At 33.5% G+C, this 22,500-nt stretch overlaps 1 protein-coding gene across 3 annotated transcripts in view; it reads left to right on the plus strand.

Moving 5' to 3' along the window:
* LOC144964941 (neuronal acetylcholine receptor subunit alpha-7-like) overlaps positions 1-22,115 on the plus strand; it is a 154,852-nt gene extending 132,737 nt beyond the window's left edge. Inside the window, exons 4-11 of one of the 3 annotated variants that reach the window (XM_078899744.1) lie at positions 1,206-1,250; positions 6,578-6,687; positions 12,369-12,622; positions 14,762-14,956; positions 17,733-17,819; positions 19,872-19,984; positions 20,636-20,851; positions 21,308-22,115. In XM_078899744.1, coding sequence (XP_078755870.1) covers positions 1,206-1,250; positions 6,578-6,687; positions 12,369-12,622; positions 14,762-14,956; positions 17,733-17,819; positions 19,872-19,984; positions 20,636-20,851; positions 21,308-21,538 — 1,251 coding nt within the window. In that variant the 3' untranslated portion in view covers positions 21,539-22,115. The remainder of the gene's footprint in view (positions 1-1,205; positions 1,251-6,577; positions 6,688-12,368; positions 12,623-14,761; positions 14,957-17,732; positions 17,820-19,871; positions 19,985-20,635; positions 20,852-21,307) is intronic. The other 2 variants (XM_078899745.1, XM_078899746.1) reach the window with 2 other exon arrangements.
* Positions 22,116-22,500: the final 385 nt, after the last annotated feature.

Consider the following 22,500-nt stretch of genomic DNA (forward strand, 5'->3'; position numbering starts at 1 on the left):
AATATCGATCGATTTAAGTAACAAAATAATTACCAAGAAATTAAAATTACGTGAAAGTAAAAATAACTTCCATAATACTTTACTTTTCGTATTGTATCGTATCGTTTAAGAGCCAATATGTTCTAAAAACCTTTAAATGCTCTGTGTAACCTTGATGCATAGATACACTTTGTCAATTGTGTTTTCTTTTCATCAAGATCGGGTGTCATTTATCGTTAAATTGATATTAACCCGTAGTCCAGCTTGGAAAATCATACTTGGTTATACCAAAAAAAAAAAAAAAAGAAACTATCTTAAAATTGTTTATATCGATAAAGGCAAGGTTAAGTTCGATTTTTACTTATGCATGATTTCAATGCTTCTTTTTATTACATTTATCTTTGATATGGGTTTTCGTTATCAATAAACCTTTTGAAATTATATTAACATTTTAATATCAATATTTTTGTATTCGTGAAAAATACATATTTCTTTATTCCATATTTTATTTTGTTAAACAGTTTGCGTTGCTTAGAACGTCACTGCGCCTTCTCGTCTATTCATAGCAACCATCGAATAAGATGCAAATTTACTTCTCGTGTATTCATAGCAACCATCGAATAAGATGCAAATTTAATCCTTTTATCGCGACTCTGAAATTTCTTTCGAGTCAACATTCCTCGTATTCGTTATCTAGATTTACATGTCACTGCAGACCAATTTAATACTACTCGTTTGAAATAGGCAACAGCTCGTGTTATATCGCTATTACGACAAGAAAAATTCTCATGACCATATCGCCATGCTTACATTTTGTGTAGTGGTGGCACGTCTGACCGGTAATCAGAAGGTCTGAGGTTCGATAGGTCGACTGATTTTTTGGGATGGTTTTTTTCTAGACTTATTCATTCTTGCTACACACACTTGTTCAGATCTTTATCTTACACCGGTGCCGGCTCCTTAATTTCTTAATTTTACATTTTCTCTCTGACATAAACCTCACCATTTGCCATGGGTACTGTATTTGTTATCAAATTAATATACAAAAGTATATTTCAGCAAAATCAAAATGATAGGTATATCTCATAGTACTTATCATTTTTATTTTGGTTTTATGTGTATTAATATTTCCCCATTTATGTATGCATGTTTATTACTAACAACTTACCCAGTCCTAACATGTTTTCTTTGCACGTTTTTTTTTTTCTTTTCTATGTCTTTGTTAGGATGAAAAGAACCAGATAATCCAAACCAACATTTGGAAACAATTGGTAAGTTTTAAAGCCAAGTCTCTGGGTGGGGTCTTTTGGCCTTTCATGGTGGATAAGGAGATCACATGCTGTGTCTTATATCCACTTTCTTTCTGCTTTTGTCTTGGAATGAGTACTGGGAGGGTAACAGTCAAATGTACTGTTTTGGGAGATGATATTTTTCTTGTAAATCATTTCTCTGTTATGTAGTGCGGCTATGTGGTCTTGTGGTATGACACTCGCTTTCGGATCGGAAGTCCTGGGTTCGAGCCTCGCTCGGCGCATAGTTGAGTCCTTGGAGAAGGCTCTTTACTCACATTCTCTCACCGTACTCATGTGTAAAATGAGTGACTGGCCGTTAACAACATTGTCTCTGTCCCAAAAAAATTGTAATATCGCCTGAGGGCGTCATGTCTCGTCCTAGATGTTATGTGTTGCTGTTGGCCAGGGGCCCCTTGTAAAGCGCTTTGAGCACGTTTAGTGGATATTGCGCTATATAAAAGCTCAGGTTTTTTAAAAGTTTTCTTTTAAAGTTTATTTGTTTTGAAGATATACTGATTTGTAAGATTTTGATTGTGTTCCTCTTCGAAGGATCGTGTACGTTTTTCTTGATGTGACTTGAAGGTGATCTCAAACTAAACACGTTGATCATTTCCTCTTGGAATCTACTTCCGTTCTCCACTTAAACCATTTTTCTTTGTCTTTATTTTTTGCTCGTGTGCTTTTCATTGTAAATCTAGAATTTTTTACTTACCCCATTTTCTTCTTTTTTATTTCTAGCACTGAAATTACCTAAATGTATCACAATCGTCGTAAAACCCTTTAAAAGAACTAATGTTGACACATACAGTACTGAGTCATGTCACTAGTTTAGTCCCACAGCTTAAGCGTTAATAGTGAAAACTATCATGAGGTCATCTCACAGTGACCTCTTTTTACATTTTGCAACCCATTGCCTAAAACGGTGTCATATTTGAGTAAAGCCAAATGAATGCATTTGAGATGAAGTGCTTCGGAATGGTCCTTAGCATCTCATGGAAAGGCAAGACATCGAACATTCCAATGTTGTTAAGAACAGGTCTAAAAGACTACCAGTCTATGCCCACCACCAAGAAACTGAGGCTGTCATACTTTGGCCACACGAAAAGACCTGATTCAGGAAAAGATCAGATCGGAGGATGCCTGCAAGGGCAAGCGAAGCGAAGAGAGGCCAAGAAGAAGGCGATCTCAAGGCACAGAAGACTGGATGAGGAGAACAACCACAGAGGTAGGACGCAGTTAGTAATCAGAAAGGAGGCCTGTCGGGCAATTTGGTAGATTACATCCACAAGAATCCGCCTTAAAAAAAGAAAATAAAGGTGTCATAAACAGTAAATACGACAATATATCACTTTGAATCCTGACAGACAATTCATTATACATTATCTTTTATAACCAAAGTTTAAGAATTATGCCCAAGTTGGGGCCATTTTAATCGAGTGATCTGTAATTGCTTGTATTATTGTATTAATCTTTTTTTCTTGTTCTTTGCATTTATACCTGAACAGTCTCAATAGGTCGTGCGTGTTAGAATACGTTTCTAGTTGTAACGTTTTATCACATTTCAAGAAAATACTGCCATATTCTGTACTTTATCCTGGAAACAGTTCTAAAAGGGGTTTTTTACATTTCTTTATTGGGCCCCTATCGTCTTACATTGTTCATCTTGTTTTTCGTAGTGACTTACCTCCACGATTAGCAAGACTTTTTTCCTTGGGCTGTTATTTACAACAAGCCCCGCGGACAATGATTCATTTCAACTGTGATCAAAGAATACTCGCCCCCCCCCCCCCCCCCCCCCTCGCTCCTACTATAACTCTCAATCACCACCTGTCCTTCGGATCAATGTTTGTGAAAGCCGTTCACGAAATGTATCTTGAGTGTAATAGCACTGGTGATGGTGCAGGTGATGTTAGTGCTGGTGGTACTGGTGGTGATGGTGGTGCTGGTGGTAATGGTGACGCTGCTGGTGGTGCTGATAGTTGTTGTTGTTGATACTGTTGTTGTTGTTGATGTTGTGGGTATGTTGGAAGTGATGATTATAAAAATGACGATAATAGTGAGTACTACAGTGGTAGTTGTTGTCTAGTGATGAAGACAAAATACAAAGAAATATAATACATGTATGTTGACAAACTCTTTTTTTTCAAATTACTCCATTGTGTCCCTTGCAACTAAATTTGTGATCTCGAATTGGACTTTCTGTTATCACCATTGATGTTGTTTGTGCCTTGTCTAGTTTAAAATCCTTTCTTTGTCCTACTAAAATTTTGTATATTTTACTAACATTGAAATCTAGACGTGAAAAACATTTTGTTCTAAATCTTTAATTGGTCTTTTCATTGTTTTCTTTGGTAAATTCCTGTTTTAACCAACATTTGTATTTGATAAATTGTACATTAATTTTTTTTTAATTCTTTATACTGGACTATCAAAATTTCGAATTTTTAAATTAAACATCTATCATGTAATCTAAAAGATGTCTACTTTAAATTTCCATGTCATGAAATTAAAGAAAAATATTTTCGTCAAAAACTAAAGCGTGATTTTTTTTCATAAGAGTTAAGGACAGTTTCTAATTAATGACTTTATTGATCAATACAAAATTTTAATTGATTTTGCTTACAAAGGAATAAATCCTCGGTTTGTTTTAATATCCTCTGATTGCATTTGTCCAAATACCTGAATTCATTACATTATTATCATCATCATTATTATTATTATTATTATTATTATTATTATTATTATTATTATTATTATTATTATTATTATTATTATTATTATTATTATTATTATTATTATTATTATTATTATTTATATTATTATTATCATCATCATCATTATCATCATCATATTCATTATTATTATTATTATTATAATTATAATTATTATTATTATTATTATTATTATTATCATTATTATTATTATTTATATTATAACATAACATAACATAACATGTGGTATAGGGCAAAATAGGATAAGATCCTTTGAATGCCCTTAATATTAATTAGTAATGCCATAAATCTATTGATTAAATATTACAATAACGATACACGTGGTAAAGATAGTATTTCAACTTAAATGTACTCATGTGGTGTACAAACATATATCTTTAACCGTGACATGCAAAGCGTACACACAACCACACACACACACACACACACACACACACATACACACACGTATAGAAGATAACCATAATAATATAATAATGCATAATATATACTTACAAGATTGAAAGCCATGTCAACGGCAGAGCAAACAAGTATTATTCGTCATATATAAATCTCCCATCATATAATTCCCTGTCTACTAACACCTTGAAATAATCCATAGATTTTGCATTCTTTGTTTCAAATTTCAAACTGTTCCATTTTTGAACAATACGAATACCGAACCAGTTTTGTCTTATGTTTGTTTTGCATCTAGAGACAAAAATCTTAAACTTGTCCCCTCTAGTAAAAGTAATATTAGAATATGAAAAAAAATCAGAAAAGTCTATCCTATCCAGACCATGTACCAATCTATAAACCTGAATTAAATCCCCACGAATTCTTCTATATTTCAAACTGGGTAAGTCAAGAAATTCTAACCTTTCCTTATAAGATAAATACTGTATTGTATAATTTTTTTTGGTAGCTCTCCTCTGTACACTTTCAATACTAATAGATTGTCTTTTATATAATGGGCTCCAGATGCAATTTCCGTATTCTAGAATTGGTCGAACGAGCGATTTATACAAATATAAAAATGTGGTTTTATCAAGACTTATAAAGGTTCTATATATTATTCCCATCATTCTGTGTTTGCACGGCTTACACAATTATCAATATGTAAATCAAAATTCAAATGTGAATCAAAAGTAACTCCCACATCCTTTTCATAAGGCACAACGGAAAGTAGATTTGACATAGAAGTATCGGTAAAATAATTATGACATGGGTTATTTTTTCCTATATGTAATACTTTACATTTCGAAACATTAAAATCCAAATGCCATGTTGTAGACCATTTGAAAAGTGAAAATATATCATTTTGTAGAATGTTATGGTGTTAAGTTGTACTATAGATCTTTGTATCGTCTGCAAACAGTTTGCAGGCTGAATTTATGCCACATGGTAAATCATTTATATATAAAAGAAATAAAAGTGGTCCCAATACGCTTCCTTGGGGTACACCGCTAATTACATTCTTAAAATCCGACCCCACACCATTGACAATGACCCTTTGTATTCGATTATTAAGAAAGTCTTTAATCCAGTTAAAGATATTCCCTTTAAATCCATATGTTTTTAGTTTAATGAATAATCTCTCATGAGGTACAGAATCAAAAGCCTTGCGGAAATCAAGATAAACAACATCAATGCATTGATCACGATCAATTAACTTGGTAAAATCCTCCATCACCTGTAAAAGTTGAGTAATGCATGATCTCTTTGATCTAAAACCATGCTGGTTATCGTTTAGCATCGTATGACTTTCAAGAAAGTCCATTATTATTATTATTATTATTATTATTATTATTATTATTATTATTATTATTATTATTATTATTATTATTATTATTATTATTATTATTATTATTATTATTATTATTATTATTATTATTATTATTATCATGATTACCATTCATATATAATAATAATAATAATAATAATAATAATAATAATAATAATAATAATAATAATAATAATGATAATAATAATAATAATAATAATAATAATAATAATAATAATAATAATAATAATAATAATAATAATAATAATAATAATAATAATAATAATAATAATAATAATAATGGGGGTTTTGTCTTAAGGTGCACCCACCATACAAGTTTCAAGGCAACTCAAAATTCGTTTAAGTTATTGTATTTTCATTATGCCATATTTTATATTCTTTCAGAATAGTGCATTATGTATCAGGCGGTTTTCTTAAGATGCAATTATAGTCAGAAAAAAATATCTGAGGCGCAATTAATTCTTTATAAAAAATGATCTAATTATTTTATTTGATTCATAATAATTGGTAATAACGGAGAAATTGGGACACTCTCTCTCTCTCTCTCTCTCTCTCTCTCTCTCTCTCTCTCTCTTTCTCTGTGTGTGTGTGTGTGTCTTCCTCTCTCTCTCTATCCCTCTCTCTCTCTCTCATCGTTATCACTAACTAACGCTATAAATGTTGTCATTGTCGTCATCTTTATTACGTCGACGGTAAAAGTTATAACAATAGAAATTATTTCCAATTCTTATACCTCTAACCCCCCCCCCCCCCCCCCTCCCCCTCCTTCTTTTTCCCTCTTTGTTTTCTAGAAGTGGAATGCTTACAACCTGCAATGGAATAAAGAAGAGTTTAACAACATCTCCCAAATCATCGTCCCCAAAACTATGGTCTGGACGCCTGACATTTTGTTGTACAACAGGTAAATAGTGTGAAGATGCTGTCAGGTGCTTAAACTTAAATTAAACTGTTGACTTGCTTAAGCCTCTTGATTCCTTGTAGAAAGAACATAGGGCCGCAACAACAGCACTCTTCCATCTGACTCGGTTTTTGGAGGTCTTCCTTAATCTGGGCCCAGAATTGTTCAGCTGCCTTCATCTCAGTCTCAATGCTTTGTCGCCATGTCTGATTTGGTCTTTCCTTGCGGGTTGCAGGTTTCGCGATCTCAAGTAGTCGGTGAGAGAGAGCACTAGTAATGAATGACCTGAGTTAGATACGATTGTTTTTTGGTTTTTTTTTGGGATCGTGGATAGCTCATATGGTAGAGTTGTCGTACCAGTAAGGTCGCGGGTTCGAACCTCCATCGCCGCCGTGAAATTTGTATTCTCTATTGTCTTCTGGCACTTTCCTACTCACTTCATCTCTTGGTGTCATCTTTAAGAATGCAAGTCAGATGTAATTAATACGAAGACCGGGTTACATTTTAAAATTTCCGATGAGATTTCAAAAAAAAAATGTATGCGTCCTTAAGATTCTTATCATATTTTATTTTAAACGAGCAGATAAAAACTCTTTCACACTCAAACTGACGCAAAAAGGCCGCTCCATTCTTTCACGAAGGCTATTTCCTATTTAACACAAGTGTTTTGAGACATCTCAATGGGTTTTATATCATAAATCGTGTCCCCTCTCACAAACAATTCTCTGCCCATTGCAGACACGAAAGGTTGCTTTTATTCTTTATCTTATTTGTGTCTGTTTTTTTTACCCTTGCTCATTTTTTATATGCGCATATGCGCCATGCATCCATTTCTCCCCTCTTAACATGATGCATTTGTTGTGATGTAGATACATAGATGGAAAAAAAATAGAATTCTCTTACAGTTCGTGACAAAGAAAAGAGAAATTTCCTTTGACTTTCAATCACGATCCGTACACATTCCAAAGGATTTGTTCACCAATAATAGACGGTTAAATACTTAAAAGTATTTCTATTGTCTCGTATCGTATCGTTTAAGAGCTAATGGGTTCTAAAAACCTTTAAATGCTCTGTGTAATTTTTATGCATAGATACAATGTATCAATTATATAATTAGTATTAACCCTCTCCTTACCAACTATAGGAAAATCGCCACATTCGTTACGATACAACCAACATTTTCTTAAAGGCTCTATACACGCGCGGATATGATCCTGGTCCAGACCCCGATCAGGCAAACCGGGGTGAAAACGCAATGTGTGTGGCCAAATACCTGGCCGATAAACCTAGGTACGGTCCATCGCTCGCAAAGCCCGCTTTGCTTAATATTTTTCGAGGCGATCGGCGATCAGGGGCGTGGCAGTATAAAAAATTGGACAATTTTTTTTCGGATTTTCGTTGTTTTGACGTCAGATTCGTGATCAGCGTCGAATTTACAATAGGTTTGATACCAAGAACTATGTTTTTACTCCAAAAATTGATGAAATTAGAAATAAAATTTAATTAATATTGAGGTTATGTGGCCGACAGAACAGTGCTCCTCCCTGTTTTGTGGTATGACTCTCGCTTCCAGATCGGAAGGTTCAGGTTTCGAGACCCGCTCTGCGTTGCGCAGAGTTGAGTCCTTGGAAAATGCTCTTTACTCACATTTTCTCACCGTACTCAGGTGTAAAATGAGTACATGGCCGTTCGTTGAATTTGTTAGGAAAAAATGTCACATCGCCTGACAGGCGTCATGTCTCGTCTTTCAAGTTTAATATTGCTGTTGCCTTGGGACCCCTTGTAAAGCGCTTTGAGCACGTGGATATTGCGCCAAATAAATGCTGTGTTATTATTTTTTTTTAATAATATTTTTATAAATGTTGCGCCAGGAAGAGGTAGATGGCAAAAGTTTCGTTCTTGATCATCGTAAAATTTATAAAGGATTTCATACAAAATAAAAAATAGTTTTCATAATTTTCAATGTAATGATATAATAATATGCCAGTTCTTTTTTTTTTTTTTTCCTCCTCACCCGTTGACGCGACATGACGGTCGACCTTGACACAGACATTTGGGATTGGCAGATGCCAAAAAGCCTTGACTACGTGATGACAGGGGTGGGCATTGTAACCCTGAATTATACTCTACAAACAACGCGCCCCCCCCCCCCCCCCAAAAAAAAAAGAGCTGTGTGCGTGTGTGTGGTGGCGGTGGTGGTTGGGGGGGGGGGTGCGAATGCGAGTAGTCCCGAGGAGTACCCATTTCACCTGCCACCGGAACACTGTCGATTTGTTTTATAAATAATAATAATAATAATAATAATAATAATAATAATAATAATAATAATAATAATAATAATAATAATAATAATAATAATAATAATAATAATAATAATAATAATAATAATAATAATAATAATAATAATAATAATAATAATGACGATAAATAACAAATCTTTATTGTCCACAAAATTGAAAAATTTCCGTGGTCTACGTTGCTTTTAAACTTAAATCGGATTGCAAATGTATGGATGTTATGCGTATTGGAAAAATACTCACGACATCTCCATCGGGGTATAACATATTAACACACAAAACTGCAAACGCGAACGTTCATTGTCTGATTGATATAACTTAGTGATAAGTTAATTATAAAATGCTGTCTAAAAGCAATAACAACGGGTTGACTAACGTCCAATTCATTCCTTCTATTGATGCTCTATGTTAAATTAAAATACTCACAAAGTCCGCCAGCCAGAAATATCACTCCAGCCCAAAGATCTACATGGAATCTTGAACGTTATAGTCTGATATATTTTAATGAGAACTAATCATAAAAATGGGTGTCTAAAAACAATAACAATGAGATGAGTGACGTCAATTTGGTTCCTTCTATAAATATCCAAGAACCTTACTCACTCCATCCGCTCTCTCCTCCTTCAATATATATGAATCTATTCTCTCATCACTTTTTTGTGCGGCTATGCATGTGATCTTGTGAAATGACACTCGCCTTTGGATCGGACGGTACTGGATTCGAGTCCCGCTCTGAGTGGCGCATAATTGAGTCCTTGGAAAAGGCTCTTTACTTGCATTCTCTCACCTTGTTCACTGTTAAAATGAGTACCTCGCTGTTTACAGCGTCGTCTCTGTCGGGAAACAATTGCAATATCGCTTAACAGTCATGTCTCGTCTAACATGTTTTTATGTTGGCCAAAGACCCTTATAAAGTGATTTGAGCACCTTTATTGAATATAGCGGTATATATAGCGCAAGTAAATTTTTCTCTCTTTCTCTTTCTCTCTCTCTCTCTCTCTCTCTCTCTCTCTCTCTCTCTCTCTCTCTCTCTCTCTCTCTCTCTTATAGCTATTGCTACATATGATGGGAATATCTTGGACGGTTATTGATGCTATGAGTTTAGGTAAAATGCTCACAACATCCACCAGTCGGAAATAACGTACCGTCACACAAAACTACAAGTAACCTTGAACGTTAAAAGTCTGATTGATATAATTTAGTGAGAACTAATTACCAAAATGACTGCCTTAATACAATAACAAAGAGTGGAATGATGTCAATTTCGTTCCTTCAACAGTCTAATTGATATAATTTAGTGAGAAGTAATCACTATTGTGCGCAAGACGAAAGATAGAATAACAGACAGTAACTGGGATCGTAGCCTCACTATTAATTAAAATTTATTTCTAATTTCACCAATTTTTGGAGTAAACACACAGTTCTTAGTATCAAACCTATTGTAAATTTGACGCTGATCACGAATCCGACGTGAAAACAGCGAAAATCCGAAAAAAATTGTCCACTTTTTTATACTGCCACGCCCCCGATCGCCGATCGCCTCAAAAAAATATCTCCCCGTATGTGGGCAAAAATCATCTGCGATAAACGCAGGGATCGGGTCACAGCGATAGGTCATCCGTCCCGCTACCAGCGGATGTCGGCGTCTATGGGGGGCTTTAGTCAAATTTCTCTTTTACATCATAAAGTTTAAAGAAAATGAACAGTGTCCTGTAGAGCATGTTTTGCTAAAGAAACTAGACTTCTCGCAAGAACTTTACTGCCATTGTGTTTGAGTGATAAAAATATATTTTGTCTTAGTTGGGTGTGAAGTTTTGGGGAAAGTCCTGAAAATGTCTGGTAAGGAGAGAGTAAAATGTCAATTAATGTCAATTAATTGATAATATAGAGAATTAAATATCTAGTACATAAATAAATGTATTCAATATTTGTAGTATACTTTACTCTATTTACATTCCTTAAGCATGTCCGACTTGTACATTCGCAAGAGTTTCAAATAATTGTTATACAAAAGACAATAATATCCAATGTCATGTTACATTATTCGTCAAAATCAAATATACTGTTGGTATCAATGGCATTCTTAAAATTATTAATTGAATTAGAATTTTTTGTCTCTAACTTTAGATTATTCCAAATCGTCACAGTCCTTTGAATTAGATTATTTTTCCTTATAGTATAATGATATAGTACCATATAAAAGGGAATGGGTGGCAAAGGCCTGATTCCATATGTAATCAATGAAATCATTTGAAAACATTATATGATTTTATTATGCTTAATCTCAATAGGGATAATTATATTTTTCATTTCTTGGAAAGAATTTTTAATAATGTTCTGAAGGTTTGAAATCGTTCCAATTAACCGACATGCGTTCCGATTAATTAGTAGAATTTATAGCCTAAGTTACGTCACCGACAGGTCGTTCCAAATAAGTGGCTGTTTTGATATCGCGATAAACAGCGCTCCAATGTGAGGCTTTAAATTGTATACATGCACCGTGGAATAGTTCTAAAGTGACATGTTTTTGTAAAGATTTGAAATTTGGGCGATTATCAGTCAGTGTTACCTACCTTACTTTTATTATTATTATTATTATTATTATTATTATTATTATTATTATTATTATTATTATTATTATTATTATTATTATTATTATTATTATTATTATTATTATTATTATTATTATTATTATTATTATTATTATTATTATTATTATTATTATTATCATTATTATTATTATTATTGTTAATATTATTATTATTATTATTATTATTATTATTATTATTATTATTATTATTATTATTATTATTATTATCATTATTATTAGTATTATTATTATTATCATTATTATATTAATGGTTTTGTTATTAATTAACAGTAGTAGTAGTAGTAGTAGTAGTAGTAGTAGTAGTAGTAGTAGTAGTAGCAGTAGTAGTAGTAGTAGTAGTAGTAGTATAAGTAGTAGTAGTAGTAGTAGTAGTAGTATAGTATGTAGTAGTAGTAGTAGTATAGTAGTAGTAGTAGTAGTAGCAGTAGCAGTAGTAGTAGTAGTAGTAGTAGCAGTAGTAGTAGTAGTAGTAGTAGTAGTAGTAGTAGTAGTAGTAGCAGGAGCAGTAGTAGTAGTAGTAGTAGTAGTAGTAGTAGTAGTAGTAGTAGTAGTAGTAGTAGAAGTAGTAGTAGTAGTAGTAGTAGTAGTAGTAGTAGTAGTAGTAGTAGTAGTAGTAGTAGTAGTACTAGCAGCAGCAGCAGTAGAGGTGGTGGTGGTATCATTGTATTCATCGTCGTAGTCATTACGATCTACGAGTATTATCAATATCATGATTATCTTAACTAATTAATGGTTTCATCGACTTTATTATCATTGCTTGGTTCTAAATGTTCCAGCGCCAGCGATGACTTCGATGACACCTACCCAGCCAATGTCGTCATCAGTCACGAAGGGAATGTTCTCTGGGTGCCACCTGGAATGTTCAAGAGCACTTGTACCATAGACATCACATGGTTTCCGTTCGATGACCAGAAATGTAACTTGAAATTCGGCTCCTGGACCCATAACGGTTGGTTGTTGAATTTGACCCAGGAAGGAGATACGGGTGATACCAGCAACTTTATCAGGAATGGCGAGTGGATGTTGATTGGTGAGAAATTAGTCGCATTTGATTTATCGATGGGGGGGGGGGGGGGGGGGGGGGGGGGGGGGGGGGGGGGGGGGGGGGGGGGGTTGGGGATGCGGGCGGGGGGCGAATTTTGATTTTGTGATGTTCTTTTTGTTGTTTTTGTTGTTGTTGGGTTGGGGTTTATTTTTAGAAGGGGGGTTCCATGCTATTTCATTTTAAAAAAATTTCCTTTGGTTTAATCATTTTCTTTGAGGACTTTTTAAAATCTTGCTCTAATTCTTAAAGTGTCATTAAATTTGAATTTTGTCTAATATGTTTTAACACACAATGTGCAGCGATGTGGTCTAGTGCTGACCGAATGATCCTGGATCGAATCCCGCTCTGAGCGGCGCATAGTTGAATCCGTGGAAAAAGCTCTTTACTCCCATTCTCTCACGTACCTAAGTGTAAAATGAATACTGGCCGTTAACAGCGTTGATTCCGTCGGAGAAAAAAACTATAATATCACTTAACTTGCGTCATGGCCGTCCTACATGTTAAGTGTTGCTGTTGGCTAGGGACCCCTTGTAAGCGCTTTGAGCACGTTTAGTGGATATTGCGCTATAGAAAAGTTGAAGCTCAAGTTTTCAAAAAGAAGCAAAATAATTTTATTTTGCTCTGATACCATTAGTTAGTTGTCTTCATTTGTAACAAATAGATAAATTCTAGGACAACGATTGTGGGAGGGGAATATAAATATAAATATGAATATAAAATTGTAAAAGTATGTTTAATGTCATAACAGTGATTATAAAAAAGGACTAAACAACGTAAAACCCTTGTATTATTCAGATTTACTGATTAATTTGTTGGACTTTAATAAAACGTTTGTTTTTCAAGTTTGACCATAAATTATTTACTTCAAATATCCTTCGATTAAGGTGAACCCCCCTCCCACACACACACACACACACACACACACACACACATACATACAAACACACACATACACTCACACACACTTGACAAGATTGACTTGAGTTGAGGATTTATATTCATGCTTTGCGTTTATATGTAAAATATTCACAACATCCGCTAGTCGGATTTAACGTTCCAACACACAAACCTGGATGTAACATTGACGTTTATTGATGCTGTGCGATTAACCAAAAAGCTCACAACAATCCGCAAGTCGGATATAACGTACCAACACACAAAACTGTATGTAACCTCGAACGCGTTGAGCCTGATTGATAGAATAAAGTGTGACTAATAACTAATAGGGTACATATTGAATCATAAAGTGAGGGAAGTAAAAGCGCGAGGATTGAAGATATTTCTCGACGACCAGGATGTATTTAGTCTAGACAATAAGATGTCATCACTCAGAAACCAGAAACTCAATTACACAAGGTATGTCGGAATCCAGTCCTCCGGAAGAGTGTTTTTTTTACACTTTCAATGAGATTGGAGCCAGTTTTGCGTCATGGTCGTCCTACATTATTATTATTATCATTTTGGCATCACACGTTTGTTCCCAGTTGGCTGAATCTCGTCTTATCGGAAGAGTAAGAAACAAGGTCTTGGCTATATTGCGGCTATGTGGTCTTGTGGTATGACACTCGTTGTCGGATCGGAAGGTCCTGGGTTCGAGCCTCGCTCGGCACATGGTTGAGTCCTTGGAGAAGGCTCTTTACTCAAATTCTCTCACCGTACTCAGGTGTAAAATGGGTACCTGGCCGTTAACAGCGTTGTCTCTGTCCGAAAAAAATTATAACATCGCCTAACAGGCGTCATGTACCGTCCCAAATATTAAATGTGGCTGTTGGCCAGGGACCCCTTGTAAAGCGCTTTGAGCACATTTAGTGGATATTGCTCTATATAAATGCTCAATTTAATTTTATATGGGTTGATTTTGTGCCTGGCACCGCTTCCATCTTTTAAAAATGGATTACAGCATTTTTTTAAAAATAAAACTGAGAAATGGCAAATACGCCTCTTACTTATTTATTGAGTAGGTCTTTCTTTATTTTTTTTTCTTTCTTTTGTATGTTTTAAGTCATTTTCTTCTGATTCTGGCACCACCTTACACTATAAGCATGTCACGCCATTGGTAAGAAAGCATGGAGGAAGTTCTTGAGTTGTTTTAGTTCTATCAGAGTTTCTTTTTGTGTTTTTCAGGGCTACCAGTAAAACGCAATGTCATCAGCTACGAGTGCTGCCCTGAGCCCTACATAGATTTGACCTATACCATTCACATACGAAGGCGGACACTCTATTATGGCTTCAACATCATTATCCCCTGTGTCCTTATCTCCTCTCTCACCCTCCTCCTTTTCATTCTTCCACCAGATGCCGGAGAAAAGATATCTCTTGGTTAGTGAAAATAATAATAATAACAATAATATTAATAATAATAATAATAATAATAATAATAATAATAATAATAATAATAATAATAATAATAATAATAATAATAATTATTATTATTATTATTATTATTATTATTATTATTATTATTATTATTATTATATTATTATTATTATTATTATCATTATTATTATTATTATTATTATTATCATCATCATCATCATTATTATTATTATTATTATTATTATAATTATTATTATTATTATTATTATACTATTACTACAACTACTACTACCACTACTACTACTACTACTACTACTACTACTACTACTACTACTACTACTACTACTACTACTACTACTACTACTACTACTACTACTGCTGCTTACTACTACTACTACTACTACTACTACTATTACTACTATTACAACTACTACTACTACTATTACTACTACTACTACTACTACTACTACTACTACTACTACTACTACTACTATAATAATAATAATAATATAATAATAATAATAATAATAATAATAATAATAATAATAATAATAATAATAGTAATGATTATAATACTAATAATAACGAAAATAATCGTCATCATCATCATCATCATCATCATCATCATCATCATCATCATCATCACGATCTCATCACCATCATCATCATCATCATCATCATTACTATCATCCTCATCACGGTTACTATTATTGTTGTTATGATTATTATCATTGTCGTAATAATAATAATAATAATAATAATAATAATAATAATAATAATAATAATAATAATAATAATAATAATAATAATAATAATAATAATAATAATGATAATAATAATAATAATAATAATAATAATAATAATAATAATAATAATAATAATAATAATAATAATAATAATAATAATAATAATAACAATGATAACAATAATATTAATTTAGTAATGATTGTTATCAGTATTATTATTATTAGCATTATTATCATCATTATTGTTAATATTATTATTGTTATTATTAATGTTGCTGTTGTTCTTATCATTATCTAGCAATGACTATCCCGCACAAATCTTTAGGCCTCTTTTTCGCTCACGAAGTGCCCAAATTCGCGACAAAATATGGGACGAAGCCGTTTCGTACATGCTATTTTTAAAAATTAATTACGACGTTGTTTATAATTGAATATGACTGAAAGTTGGCACACAGTTAGAAAAGATGTCATTTTAGATTATGTCAAGCGACAAAACTCGTACCTACGAGTACCAGAAGACCGTTAAAAATAGATTTTTACTCTTTAGAGTACAATATTTCTAAAACTACAACGAGGAGAGATTTTGTCGCTCATAAGGTTATATATATATGCACATTTCTTCCATTTATATTTCAAATTTCATTCAATTATGATAAGTACTTTTCCCGTATTCTCACAAAACATCAACCCAATTTGTATTTCAATGAGTGAAAATATGGAGACGGCCATTTTGCTCCACCATCGCGCGACACGAAAATGACGTGAGCGAGGCAAGGCCGCCAGATGGCCAGACTTTAACCTGACCAAATTCGACTTCAAAAGTGGCTAAATAGGAAATCATATGGCTTTCAATATTAAGACTGGCCCACTTAAAATGAACTAAATTGTAACAAATAGAAAATTGAATAGACTAGGATAAATGTCACTGAGACAAACATAGATGAATAAAATGTTTTAAAAAAAGAAACAGAATTATATATTTGGCCACACACGTGGCCATCTGGCAACCTTGTTCGCGACGACGGATGACACAAATCCTCGCGCGCTTTTTAAAAATTAAGGTATTGTTTCATTGTTATGTCATAGGGATAGTAGATTAACACATTCTCTCTCTCTCTCTCTCTCTCTCTCTCTCTCTCTCTCTCTCTCTCTCTCTCTCTCTCTCTCTCTCTCTCTCTCTCTCTCTAATAAATACTAGAACTAACATAAGCCATGGTCTTACGGGACTGATTGATAATAATTCAGCAGGCATTTTTTGTGTCATTTGTTTGGGTTGTAGACAAAAGATTACACTTCGGAAAAGTTACAAATGATCAATATTATGTATATTTTAAAACAAATTTATAGTTGACCCTAGCCATACAACTCTAAAACTATACAAGTTAGAACTCGTCTGATGTCTTAATCATATTTCATGATAATTTTGCCATAAAATCGCCAAGTTTTAATATCCAATTCCACGTATTAAGCGAGATACAGGCACAAACCAGAATAAAACACAGAAAATGGGTTCCATATTTTCCGTATTTTTTTATCTTTGTGAGTCATCCAAATAAATGACATCTTTGAAACTGCATAACTTTGTTATATATTAATGGATTTTCAAAATTCAAAAAGATTTTTACTCAGTGGAGATAGGGCTTTGATTTAAGAGTAGTATTTCCTACAAAAATAGAAAACAAAAATTTTCATAGTCATTGCTACATTATCATTATTATCATCATCATCATCATCATCATCATCATCATCATCATCATCATCACCATCATCATCATCATCATCATCATCATCATCATCATCATCATCATCATCATCATTATCATCTTTATTAATATCATTATTATTGTTATTATTATTATTAGCATTTTTATTGTTATTATTATTATTATTATTATTATTATTATTATTATTATTATTATTATTATTATTATTATTATTATTATTATTATTATTATTATTATTATCATTATCTAAACACTTTGTGTTCCAAGACATGGATTACTTGAGAATAACTTATATTGTCTATACCACAGGTGTGACAATCCTCCTCTCCTTGATGGTTTTCTTGCTACTCGTTGCTGAGACAATGCCCCCGACTTCTGACGCCCTTCCTCTTATTGGTAAATGCACCATTTTTATTTCCACACATTCGTTCAGGTGAAGATTAGTGTCAGGTCGCAAATGGGGATGATCTATATTGCCTTTCCATTTACTCGAGGTCATTGGTCACATTGGAAAATGTGCTCAAAATGACCCACATAGTGAAAAGTGTTCACAGCTGTTGAAAAATCTTACATCTAGATTAGTCATTTTGTTCTGCTTGACACATTGGTATATTTACAACTGTCTTTAACAAAGCAGCGTGTTTATATGTGTTAAGAAATATCCAATCGTTGGACAGCAACAGATCATGTGATTGATGACTCGGTTGGACGAAAACATGACTATAGATCGCTCCCATTACTATTTAGCAGTAAACATTGTCAAGTAAGTGTCCAGTTCCCCGACTGAATTTACACATTCGATAGAAAATGATGAGATAGTATCTAACTCTTACTTGACAAATGGTTTGGGTTTTTTTACGACGTGACATCAAAAATCACTTCAGCGATAGATAAAATAGACTCACAAACCAGCTCCAGGAGTTTCGAACTTGTGCAATACAGTATCAAACTCTTGACAGACTAACAAAACTATGACAGATTTGAAATCAAATGATATTCCTTTAATTTTGAATAGGATTCATGAGAAATGAATGCTTTCAATAAAATAAATATACAGTGTTAATAGTCTTAAGCAGACAAGAGCTTAGAAATCGGCTGGCAAATAGTTGGCAGGTTACTGTGTCTCACTGGGTCAAATGTCTTGTTTGAATGGGAGCGATCTATATTCATGTTTTCGTCCAACCAGGCCATCAATCACTTGATTTGTTGCTGTCCAACAATTAACCAGTAGATTTCTGACCAATCAAAACATGGAATCTGTGAAACACCCTCACACGTGTTCGGACAAACATCGTTGATTGTTAATAAAGGGCAACGTGAATGAAATAGACCCCTCTCTCTCTCTCTCTCTCTCTCTCTCTCTCTCTCTCTCTCTCTCTCTCTCCTCTCTCTCTCTCTCTCTCTCTGTGGCCATTGTTATTGGTCTTATACCGTCAAATGGGTGGCCAGTTATCACACGATATTCTCGATCAGGTTATGAACGTTTTAATTTGCACATAGTTTTCTGTGTTGGTTCTCTTGATCAAACGATAGAACAGTAGGTATTTTACTTAAACACAAACCATCGATATTAAAAACTGCACAGTTTGCTGTGTCTACCAATCACTGCCATTGTTTACATTATGACGATTGTCCGAGAGGCGTGGTTATCAAGCTGTCTATTGGATATTTCTTAACAAATATAACCACGCTGCTTTGTTTACAAAAGTTATAAACATACCCATGTGTCAAGCTAAATAAAATGGCCAATCGTAATGTTAGAGATTTAAAAAGCAGTGAACACTTTTCACTGTGTAGGTCACTGTGAGCACATTTTGCAATGTGACCAATGGCCTCGAGCACATAGAAATTTAATGTAGATCATGCCCAAAATTATTAACACACCAGTATTCTTTTTTTCATTCAAAAGTAAGCAGTGCTCTTCGTTAGAGACAATGTTTTTGTTACTTATCTGATTGCCATTCAGTACATGGAAAGATGGAATTCTTCTGCCGGTAAAGAATGGAGATGATATAATATATGACTTGACCATGTGTTCCAGGTCATTGGTCACATTGCAAAGTGTGCTCAAAATGACCCACATAGTGAAAGGGGATCACAGTTTGAGAAATACCCAACGTCAAAATTGGTCATTTTGCTCAGCTTGACACCATGGGTATGTTTACTTAACTTTCATAAATAAAGCAACGTATATACATTTATGGAGAAATGCCCACTAGTTGTACAACAACAAATTATGTGATCGATGACTAGGCTAGACGAAAACATGAATATAGATCTCTCCCATTAGTCAACCCACCCTGTTATATTGTCGAATCAAGACATTGAGAGTCATTGTAAATGGTAGCCTGCTTTACTTTGTGTTATTTTACTTTACTTGGCTACTTTAGAGGCAAATGATATACAAAAAGGATATTTGGATAATCAATGTATCTACTTTGTCCTCAGGTATTTATTTTGCCTGCATCATGATGATGTGTTCGCTCTCCATCATCTTCACAGTAATCGTACTCAACTTCCATCATCGATCGCCGGAAACGCACAGCAACATGCCACGATGGGTATCAATGTCTACAACCACTATCATTACTACTACTACTACTACTACTACTACTACTACTACTACTACTACTACTACTACTACTACTACTACTACTACTACTACTACTACTGTTAATAACAAAACTGTTATTATTATTATTATTATTATTATTATTATTATTATTATTATTATTATTATTATTATTATTATTATTATTATTATTATTATTATAATTATTGTTATTATTATTATAAACATGTAAACAGTGTACATTTATCAAATCTGATATATGGGCAGGAGAAGTTTCATTAATATGATTATAGCACATTACAGAAATTTTATATGTAATCCTAAATCTAACAGGGAGTCAATGTAAAGTCCAAAACAAAGGTGTGACATAATCACTCAAACCTACTATAGCTATAATGACACTGTGGCAAAGTGCTTGAGATTATGTAGACAAAATATAGTCTCTAGATATATCTACATTTTTGCATGCTTTGTGTTGAATTGTGCCAAGAAGTTGGAAAAAATGATTCACTGATTTATTTTTTTTAATTGTTAAATTATAATATCTTTAGGAAACATTTCGTTCGCAAAATTATTCTACACTGAACTGTACTGCGTCTTCTGATTCAACTCTCGCCTACGAATAATTATTTTATTTCAGATCAAACACGTAATTTGTGGGTGGTTGGCATGGGTTTTGTGTATGAAACGACCAAATGGCACAACCTCCAGAAAGACCTTGACCCAGAGAGCACAAGTAAAAGACTTCAAAATGGCTCCTTTGGTGGAAAAATCCCGCAGCCTCATGGCCAATGCTCTGGATATTGATGATGACCCGAGGATGGTGAACGGGAACACTGCTGGATTTTTACTCAAGGTTTTTCAATCTGTACAGATTAGTTTAAAGAATGAATTTCTAATCATTGTGTTGAGAACTATATCTAGTAGGTTTAATGCTTTATTGTTTATTACGATTATGAAAAAGGGTGTGAATCGCTCAGTGGGGTTTTGATACTGAAATAAATCGCGTACAATATTCCATGATAAATTAAATTGACAGTTATTTAGGCAATGAATTTATAAAAAATCTATTAACTAGGGAGTTGACATTATCTTTTAAAAGCATTATTTTTGAAAAAGGGTTTTGAAATTATGCAGTGATACATTTGTGTATAAACGTAACCTAAAACAACCTGCAGAAATCACAAGTTATATTTTTACCCCACTAAACATTCCATTTGTATATTTTGAATTTGCTACCATCAAAGAGCATTTTTGTGGTTGATATAAACTTCTAAGATTAACTTAAATTTTTGACCTTGCGACTCACCAGGTTGAAGAAAGCATGACGCCTCCTTCGATGCGCAATGACGTCACCAGCATTCTTAGAGAACTGAAAAAGATTACGGCCAAGTTTCGTAAAGAGGACGAGGAATCCGATATCAAGAACGACTGGAAGTTCGCTGCCATGGTCTTCGATCGCCTCTGTCTCCTCATCTGTGCCGTATTCACGCTAGGATCAACCATCGCTATTCTGGCTTCTGCTCCTCACTTGATTACATAAACGATTGCAAACCATAAGGAACTTCAAATAAAACTTACAATATAATTTATCTATCGACCAAAATTTCGCTTTTTAAAAAATAAAAACATTAAGCACAGTGTTTGACATAATTCAATTGCTGATGAGAGAGTATCTCTAATGTTGATTTCTGGGGATTGGTTGTAAAACAACACATCTTGATTTTCCCTTGGTCACTGTGATAGTCAAGATGATAAAGATAGCCCCCAGGCTATAAAAGTACAAGACACACTTAATGATAATGAAATGTTATAGTTCATTCATTTCACACAAGACGAGTTACGGATATTCTTTCGATGCACTGTACACTCGTCTTCTCTAATAATTATCATCTACTCATTCACACAGTTGGTATCAAATTCTTATCGGCTTCATCCTCCCAAGTTGTCTCAGTGATGTCGGAATAGAAAGGTTGGGCTACTCATCTATCTCTGCGTTCAGTCCAGCAAAGAATGCAACACGGTCGGTTAGAAATCTAGAGGTCTCCTTTTACTTAAGCACACACAACGGCCTAGACCAACATCTTATCATTCTGTGGTGTAAAACCGGTTTATAAAAAGTTAATATTTGCTTCGTTGTAATTTGCAAACATACATACAATGATATATTTCAACGCGAATTAAACTTTTTTGTTTAAATCATAGTTGCTCATATTACCCAAACCATATTTATTATGTAATTGGTCCTTATTACAGCTAACGAGTTTACTTTGAATAATAACAATAATATAAAAACAAGTTGCGAAATTATCTCATTTTACCAGTAAAAATATGTACCATTGGAAATTTAGAGTAAAATTGAGGGGAGGGGAAGTTATTCGTTTAATATTCTTTTTTTAATAATTTGCTGTCTCGAGTTAAACATGGTTGAAAATCGAACAAAATTGTTCTATTTACTATTCTTATTAACTCGTTAGTTAATTTTCTTATAAAAATATATTATTA

Source organism: Berghia stephanieae, chromosome 2 (genome assembly GCF_034508935.2).
Source record: "Berghia stephanieae isolate SIO BIC M18660-M18661 chromosome 2, UCSD_Bste_1.3, whole genome shotgun sequence".
Lineage (NCBI taxonomy): Eukaryota > Metazoa > Mollusca > Gastropoda > Nudibranchia > Aeolidiidae > Berghia > Berghia stephanieae.